This window comes from Cynocephalus volans, chromosome 5, assembly GCF_027409185.1.
Source record: "Cynocephalus volans isolate mCynVol1 chromosome 5, mCynVol1.pri, whole genome shotgun sequence".
Taxonomy (NCBI): domain Eukaryota; kingdom Metazoa; phylum Chordata; class Mammalia; order Dermoptera; family Cynocephalidae; genus Cynocephalus; species Cynocephalus volans.
The window spans coordinates 101925064-101934309 of NC_084464.1; the positions used below are offsets into that span (position 1 = coordinate 101925064).

Below are 9246 nucleotides of genomic sequence, written 5' to 3' on the forward strand. Positions count from 1 at the left end.
AGGTTACCTCCAGCCTGTCCCTGCGGCAGGAGCCCAGGGGATCCGGCAGTCTGCCCGGAGGCGGCGAGGCCCGCCAGAACCGCCTGCTCAGCCATTGTCCTAGCAAGTGTTCTCAAGGAGCTGTGCTGGAGTGAGGGAGATATCAAGACACCTTGTCAGTTCAAAGCATTTTAGGGTTGTTTGAAATCCTCTCCACGTCAACGTAAGCAGCCTCTGTATTTGAACAGCTGCTTTGAACAGTAAAAAGGAATGAGCTGAATCAAAATCTGGAGGTGTCTGCCCGAGACATCTTCAACGTGCTTTTATGCAGGCGGAGAAAGGCAGGCAGACATGCGGACTCTGCCCTGACAGGGTCAGCCCTAAGAACGGCGCCTGCGACGGTGGGAGACAGGAGGAGAGGGTAGAGGGGCCCCCATCTGGAGCTAAAAGCTGGGAGAACCCAGGCTCCGGAAGCTGTAGGGTGGCGCCGCGCCAGGAGGCAGACAGGGAAGCCGAGGCTGCCCAGGACCCGGCGTTCGCGCCAACCGGACCCCCCGGCGACAGGCTGGGAAGCGGTACTGGTTTGGGGGGAGGTGGCACTTGGAGCCGCGGTGCGCGCCCAGCCCTGCCAGCCCGGCGACTGGCCCTGCTCCGGCGGTGGGGGTGGGCTGCAGCGGCTGTGGCCCGGCGGTAGGGCATTGCTTTGTGTACTCCCAGGGATTTATTGTGCATATTAAACCCGGTAGAACTACCCGGGCTCACCCTATTTGGAACATTTCGGCTCCTTCGTCGGCCAGTGAATTGAGGCGGGGGTGGGGGGTGGGGTGGAGTGGAGATCTGGGACGTCAACGTGGGCAGGATCTCTGAGTATTAATCGCCAGTGAGGTTCCATCGCAGACAGGAAGTTTTGATGTACACGTGCAGTCTTTTCTTGTACGTCGTCCCCCCCTCCCCCCGCACACACACACACTCTAGCGCCCTGTGCGGGGAGGAGGGGGAGAAAAAGGGGGACAGAAGGAGATGGGGAGGAGGGACTTTTACATTGACTCGGAGCCAGATCGCCTCAGTTCTCTCGGAGATGAGTCTGGAAACTTCCTTCTTCCCTCGAGTGTACTACACTGCGGGCTGCAAAAGGCCTTGTCCCTTGAGAGATGTGAAATTAAATCCAGAGAAAAACAGACACCTGCCCCGGAAATGGGGCGGGGATAGGGTGCTGCTTAGCATCCGAACGCGGCCCTTCCCGGCGGCTGGATTCTTCCTTGCGTGAGAGCTCTGAGCTCCAGGGCAGGGGGAAAGGGGGAAAAGAGGAAAGGAAAGTGCGGCGGGCCTGGAGGGGATGTGACTGGCGCGCGGCCTGTGCGCCCCCCTCCCCCAGGCCGAAGGGGAGTCTCTCACCCAGCGCAAGGGACGCGGGACCAAGGTGGGAGGAGGCTGCCCTGCAGGCCGCCCAGGCCCCTCGCTCGCAGTCCAAGAGCCGCCGGCACCAGCTGCCGAGTTTGCGCGCTCTGAGGCTCGGACTTTTTAATTTTTTCCTAGCCAGGCAAAGTTACAGGATTCCCTGCAGCCCCCAGGCGCGCGGCCAGAGTGGCTCCGCGCTTGCGCTGGCACCGAGCGCCACGCTGTGTGGCCTCGCCTCGCCGCGCGGGTGCGCGCGTGGGGGGTGCAGGTCCGTCCCGCTGGCGGCCTGTGGGCTCGCCCCTCCCCTCACCATTTCTCTCTCTCTCCCACACACACGCTCATAAACACAGGACACGTGGAAATTCTCAGCCAAAGCGCCTTGCCCAAGCGGGTGCTCAGCGTGGTGATTTATAAACAGCTCAGCCACTCCCCGAAGACACCGCTCCTTGTTAGTCATGATGAATTTTCTGGCCCGCTCCATTCTGCTGTCTAGATTAAGATGCTCGGAAGCCCTAAAATGCTCCCTCTGAGCGTTGATTTGGCTTCCCTCACAAGCCCACGACCGCCGGCAGAGCCAGCGCTGGCGTTACTACGCGCGGGGCCAGGAATGGGAGTTGGGTTTGTGATTCACATTCGCCGGGGTCTGTCTTTCCCTTCCCGGCAGTAACTTTTTATTCAGTTTGCACTACCCGCGCCACACACCCGGCTCTGAGCAGCGGTCCGGCCGATCCAGCCTGCTCCCGCGCGGGGATTCCAGCTGCGGGGCTTGCAGGCTCCCAAACTGGCAGGAAGCACCTGCTCCGTGCGGCTAAGAAACTGACGGCTCGACGCGCCCGCGCTCAGCCGAGCGACGCCGCGGGTGCACCGTCCCCGAGGCCTTGCTCGTAGTTCACGGCTGAAGGCTGAGCAGGGAGCTTGGCCTGCGAATGTCTGAGAGGGTGGTTTGACTAATCCCACCCGCTGGCGCCCGCAGAAGTTGCTGATAGGAAGGTGCCCTAGCATCAGCTCACTTGCTTTCACACATTCTTCCTCCCTTTCCCAGCGGCTAACGGAAAAGTTGCACAGACAGGAGCGCGGGGAAACGAGCACGCAGCCCCCTCAGCACGGCTTCCCGGAGCGGCCCTCAGCGACTCCGCCGCACCCGGAGGCCGCGTACCCCTAGCCAGCACTCCCGCAGCCTCGTTCACACAAGGCGAAGGTCTGCCCACGCAGACTCCTAGTTTTCTAAACGCAAACTGTGCGCGCACGCGAGTGTGAATCTGACAGAGACTTTTAGAGTTTAGTCTTGTTTCCAATTCACACTGCTGCGCTGTCGGAGCGGGCCACTGAGCGCCGTGACAGGAGCCGCTCGCAGCCGCGGCGCCGCGAAGCCCGCCTCTCGCGCGGCCGGTTCGCCGAGGGGCTAGGAGACAATTGGGCCTGGAATGGAGAGGGAAGAGAGCCCGCGCTAGCCGCGGCGTGGAGGGAAAGGAGAGAACCTTTATTGGGACAAAAGTGTCCGTACACCCTGGAGCAAGAGGCACTGGTGCACTGAAATTCTAACCGTGGGTTGAAAGGAGACTTCAACAGGGAGAAAAGTCTGGCTCCTGGCTCTAGGTTTAAGAGACGCTGGTGTGTGCGTATGTGTCCCTAGGTGAATAAAAATTGGACTCCTGCTGGCTCGATACGACCCAGCCTTTCTCTTCCTCCTTCCCGCTCCCTCCCTCAAAACCCCTATTAGGGAGAGAAAGTGGACCCCCCCCACCCCCCAATCCAGGTCTTCCAAGTGGCTGTGGTCGATAAGAGCGCCAGGACCGCCCCCCTGCCCGGCTTCTCAGCCTGGGAGACAGATGGGGGGCGGGGCCCATCCGAAAGGGGGCGGAGGAGGCCCTGGGGTGGGGAAGAAGAGGGGGGGTGAGAACTGAGAGAATCTGAATCGCGAGGCGAGGGGGAACTAGGAGGAGGGCTAAGAGGACTGCGCGCCAGGGGGAGGGGGAGGGGCAGCTCTCCACCAATCAGGGGCGCCGGCCTGGGAGGTTGCTAGCGGTATCCACGTAAATCAAAGGGCGCGGAGCCAATGGGAGGGGGCGGAGGGGGCGGGGCCCAGGCGCGTGCCGCTGCGAGTCTGCACTGCCAAGAGAGCGGGAGAGAGCTGGAGAGAGCAGGGAGAGGGGGGAGCGCTGAGCGAGTCGGAGAGTGAGCGAGAGCGAGGAGGGAGAGGAGGAGAAAGAGAGCGAGGGCGGGCGGGAGGCGACGGCGGCGGCAGCAGCAGTAATAGCAGGAGCAGCAACAGAAGGCGTCGGAGCGGGCGTCGGAGCTGCCGGCTGGGGGAGAAAGACAGGAGAGAGAAAGAGCGCGAGCGAGGAGAGGGAGCCCGAGGCGAAAAAGTAACTGTCAAATGTGCGGCTCCTTTAACCGGAGCGCTCAGTCCGGCTCCGAGAGTCATGGCGACCGCAGCGTCTAACCACTACAGCCTGCTCACCTCCAGCGCCTCCATCGTGCACGCTGAGCCTCCCGGCGGCATGCAGCAGGGCGCGGGGGGCTACCGCGAGGCGCAGAGCTTGGTGCAGGGCGACTACGGCGCGCTGCAGAGCAACGGGCACCCGCTCAGCCACGCTCACCAGTGGATCACCGCGCTGTCCCACGGCGGCGGCGGCGGGGGCGGTGGAGGCGGCGGCGGGGGCGGGGGCGGCGGCGGGGGCGGCGGCGACGGCTCCCCCTGGTCCACCAGCCCCCTGGGCCAGCCGGACATCAAGCCCTCGGTGGTGGTACAGCAGGGCGGCCGGGGCGACGAGCTGCACGGGCCAGGCGCCCTGCAGCAGCAGCACCAGCAGCAGCAACAGCAGCAGCAGCAGCAGCAGCAGCAGCAACAGCAGCAGCAGCAGCAGCAGCAGCGGCCGCCGCATCTGGTGCACCACGCCGCTAACCACCACCCGGGGCCCGGGGCATGGCGGAGCGCGGCGGCTGCAGCGCACCTCCCGCCCTCCATGGGAGCGTCCAACGGCGGCTTGCTCTACTCGCAGCCCAGCTTCACCGTGAACGGCATGCTGGGCGCCGGCGGGCAGCCGGCCGGGCTGCACCACCACGGCCTGCGGGACGCGCACGACGAGCCGCACCATGCCGACCACCACCCTCATCCACACTCGCACCCGCACCAGCAGCCGCCGCCGCCGCCGCCCCCGCAGGGCCCGCCGGGCCACCCAGGCGCGCATCACGACCCGCACTCTGACGAGGACACGCCGACCTCGGACGACCTGGAGCAGTTCGCCAAGCAGTTCAAGCAGCGGCGGATCAAACTGGGATTTACCCAAGCGGACGTGGGTCTGGCGCTGGGCACCCTGTACGGCAACGTGTTCTCGCAGACCACCATCTGCAGGTTTGAGGCCCTGCAACTGAGCTTCAAGAACATGTGCAAGCTGAAGCCTTTGTTGAACAAGTGGTTGGAGGAGGCGGACTCGTCCTCGGGCAGCCCCACGAGCATAGACAAGATCGCAGCGCAGGGGCGCAAGCGGAAAAAGCGGACCTCCATCGAGGTGAGCGTCAAGGGGGCTCTGGAGAGCCATTTCCTCAAATGCCCCAAGCCCTCGGCCCAGGAGATCACCTCCCTCGCGGACAGCTTACAGCTGGAGAAGGAGGTGGTGAGAGTTTGGTTTTGTAACAGGAGACAGAAAGAGAAAAGGATGACCCCTCCCGGAGGGACTCTGCCGGGCGCCGAGGATGTGTACGGGGGGAGTAGGGACACGCCACCACACCACGGGGTGCAGACGCCCGTCCAGTGAACTCGAGCGGGGGGAGGGGCAGAGCGCTGGGCTCCCCCTCCCCTTCGGTCCCTGGCCCCTTCCGGGCCCCCTTGTTCCCTCTCTAACTTCTGATTGTTCTTTATTTTTAATTATTATTTCCCCGTCCCTTATAAAGAAAAAAAAAAAATACAGGAAAAGGAAAGCGACTAAGACACTGGACTATCCTTTCAATGGTAGCAGGTGTAATGATGTGTTTTGACCTTTGCAGGCGAGTACCCAGGCAATGGAGTGGAGTGTCTCCTGGAGAGAGTGAGGCAAGAGTGTGTGATAGAGAGAGAGCGCGCACGAGAGAGATGCAAAGCACTGAAATAAATACCTGGCAAAGCTAAATAAATGACCAAAAAGAAAAAAAAATCCACCAAACCGTGGTAAACACAAAACGCAGCTTCCTGATGCTCGGAGTTGGCACATGCTGCTGTGTTTACTTAATGTGGATCCCCATCAGGAAGGAGGAAAAAATACACACGCTCTTTGATATAGGCAAAATTTAACCACATAAATTTGCACTGCAAGAAAATTGAAGTTTACACGAACAAATTCGTAAACATATTTTTCTCTTTCTCCCCACCATTAATTTTGGGATTGCTATTTTTGGCTTTGTTTTGTTTTGCTTTATTCAGCGGAGAGAGTTGAGGCCAGCTTTTGGTCGCTCCCCATTTCTAATGTTTTTGTGTTGCCCATTGTTCTTATCTTTTGTGAATTTCAGTTATCTTCAGGTCCTCCTTATATTGGTGTAACATTTACCTGCTACTTTTACCAAAGTAAAACGATTGGCTGCATACAAAATAAATAATTCTCTGCTTTCAGGAAATGCTCATGGTCTACCCGTTTTAGCCAAGGCAAGAATCCAGTTTGGAATATAAAAATAAGAGTCAAGCACTAGTTTTTGTGACCAGCCACAAAGTAAACTTCATTTTCAGGCAGTGTTTCTGGGGGAGGTTATGGAGGGGAGAAAAAGAAAAATCGATAGTGAGTGACTGATTGCTTCATTTTATCAGGCGGGCCCATTGTGAAAGAGCTTAGAGGAAATATGGAGGTTAAATATATTTTGAGTTGTCCAACAGAAAGTGGCACTTTGAAGAGAACTAGGAAATATGTTTTCAGATATTCCTGTATAGTTCTCTGTCTTCAGTCTTAATAACTTAATTATAAGGAATTATTTGTGCAGATAGCAGTGGTTAAACTTTGGTCTTCTAATTGTTTTATTTTTTTTTTTCTAACATAAAGAATATAACCCAGGAACTTAATGGTGTATGCATAAACTATGTTTCGTAGCACACAAATACCCACATGCATACATAGAATATCTCCACTTGGTAGACTGGTTTTGTTTTCACTGGCTCATTTTGTTTATCGAGTCATATTTAGGGTTCCACACCCTCTTCTCCCATAATTTATTACAGAAAATACCAGTTTGGTTTGGACAGCTTTTTCCCCCTCTTTCACTAAGGAAGCCAAATGAAGTGAAAAAAAAAAAAATGCCAATTTTAATCCTTCCTTTCTCCCCTTTGTTAATAGTTCTAAGTGCATTTTTGACCTTATCTTGATGGAAAACGGTTAACTACCAACACAAAAGACTCTACTGGGAAGTGTAGGTGAAAAACTTAGCTCTATTGAAAAGAAATACCATTAAACTGTGATCAGTTAAAATTTTAAAAATAATCAGCACAAAAGGGCGCTAAAAGGGAAAACACTTTTTATTAATCTTAAAAGTCGGGGGCTTTTTTCTGGTTAGGAATTAGATAAATTTTTATTTTAAAAAATTAAATTCTTATTACCATAAAATTATGGTTCAGCATCAGATTAGCATTGCACTCAGTAGTTAAGGTTTTAGGAAATATGCTTTATATTGTCTTTTCAAACACATGTGATTGTTTCATTTTCAATGTTTTTGCAAGATAAATGGTGACTTATAATGGGCATATTTATTTGCCTGTATTTCATTTCCCCCAATGAATGTCACAAGGAGATGGTCACGGAGCTGCTTCAGGGTGCATCACGCTGCTTGTTCCTGAGGTGTGGGGACTGGTCTTTAGTGAAGCAATCCAGAGCAGGGCAAATAGCCAATGGTAAAAGGAGGAAATGAAATTTCAGATACTTATTTCCAAGTAGGTAAGGTCGGAAGCTGGAGTTCAGGGGATGTGTCTATAACTCCTCTAACTCTCAGGTTTACTAAGATGGAAGTTACCACTGAACCTTACCACTATGTATATATGTTTAATATCTGTCTTTTGAAATGCAGAAATAGTTTAAATGTTTCTTTGTCTATTTTTCTTTTCTTTTCTTTTTTTTTTTTAATGCTACCCAGGGAAATATTTTCATATCATTTTTAAGTGGCCTGCCTCAATGTATATTTATTTCTTTTGAAGCAAAAAGGTTCTGGAAACTGTTTTTCTGTAGCTTTAAATGAGTAGGTAAGCAAAATCTATATGGGATGTAATTTTTTTGTTCAGTCTCTTTAAAAATACTTTGTTTTGGTACATTTGGTTGTGCTTGTGGGGAAAATAAAAACGCAGAGATCCTTATATATTTATGTTAAAGTAATATTTTATTATCTACATAAAACAGAAATGCACAATACCTTCATAGTTTGTTCTAATTATTGAAATATCTTTATTTTATTTTTAAAGATAGTGCCAACTTTTAAGGGGGAAGAAACCATAGACCTAATACTGAGTTGAGTTGTGTGTGAAACACTTCCCTTCCTTTATACTTCATAAAGTTTGGAATAAATTTTATGCATATCCTGCCAGGTTTCATGTTGATAACTTTCAGAGGTTTTTTTTTTTTTTTTTTTAAGAACTTGAGACTACTATTCTGAATCACTTTTTTTTTTTTTTCAAAAATGGTAATTCCCAAATCTTTCAGTCACTATGCATACAGCATTAAATTTAAGTGGTCTTTGGATCTGAGCTATAATTTGTTTCCCATTTCAGGGTCTGACAAAGAGATGTTTGCCCCTTTTAACCCTATGTAGATATCCCTGCATCTTCTTTCCAGGTTAACTGTACCTCATCAAATTGTGCTGTTTTGGAGAGTGTCAATGGAACTAGATGGACTTTAATCTCTACCCACATGTCCTCACGTAATTTGGGATCTGCAGAAAAGCAGGGCTTAGTTAGGGGATTATTCTTCTTAATAATTAACAAATATCTTTCAACAAAGAGTAACCCTGATAATATGCTATAAGTGTGTTTACCAAATGATTAGAGGTAGATCCTATATAATATTACTGTTAGGTTAACAGAAAAAAGATGGATTTTGCAATGGTTTGTACAATAGTGTCTGTTTCTCATCAGGCAGACAAACAGACTCTAAAACAAGAAAAGAAAAGAAAAACACATAGAAGAGACTGGAGCCGTAAGGCTAATAACAGATTTTTTCACACAGTCTTAGACAGAACACTACATTTACCAAAATCAGTTTTAAAGTTAGTGAGAATTCCAAGCAGTGTTGGGTTAGTTTACAAGTTTGCTGATGTAAAGTCCTCCTTGGAACATCTGTTTAAATATAAATGTCCCTTTTGAGAGGTAGTTTCTGGGCTTATTACATCTGATCATCTTTTCTAACTCCTAGTCGATATTACATGGGTCCCAAACAGATTCAGCCAAATGATCTTATCAATAGTCTGAACGAGAAGTGACAGAAAGAAGAAGTGTTTTGTGACCACAGACATGCTGATGGGTAAAATGTTTAAGCTGGGTATAGATTTGAGTTCTGGGTCAATATCCTTCTCCACCAAAGGCAGAAAACAAGCAGCATCTGCCCTCTGCAGGGCATTTTAGTGGACCTTGAGAAGGCATTTTTGTTCTTAGCCATAGGGGCCACTGACTGGAAACTATCACATGTTAAACAGATACACTGTGGTTTTGACCCATGCTTACCATTCAGATCCTAAGGCTACTCAAGATAGTTTCCACACCAGTTTAGGAATGAATTACACACTTAAGGTGCAAAACGTTACCATTGCCACTGGGAGAAATTTGTGGAGCAGCTATCCCTAAAATGTTGGCTAGCCACAACAAAAAAAAAAAAAACCCTTTATTTTCTCTAAAGACAATAATAATGCAGAATATGGCCATCCTGAAAG

At 51.6% G+C, this 9246-nt stretch overlaps 1 protein-coding gene across 1 annotated transcript; it reads left to right on the forward strand.

Annotated features, from left to right (window-relative positions):
* The first annotated feature begins 3800 nt into the window (after window positions 1–3800).
* Window positions 3801–5135, forward strand: POU3F2 (POU class 3 homeobox 2). Its single transcript, XM_063098132.1, has one exon. It carries the CDS (start codon window positions 3801–3803, stop codon window positions 5133–5135), a length of 1335 nt encoding a protein of 444 aa, XP_062954202.1.
* Window positions 5136–9246: the final 4111 nt, after the last annotated feature.

Excerpts from the sequence above, each read along its gene's own strand:
- POU3F2 (XM_063098132.1), top strand. The coding sequence starts at position 3,801 with ATGGCGACCGCAGCGTCTAACCACTACAGCCTGCTCACCTCCAGCGCC.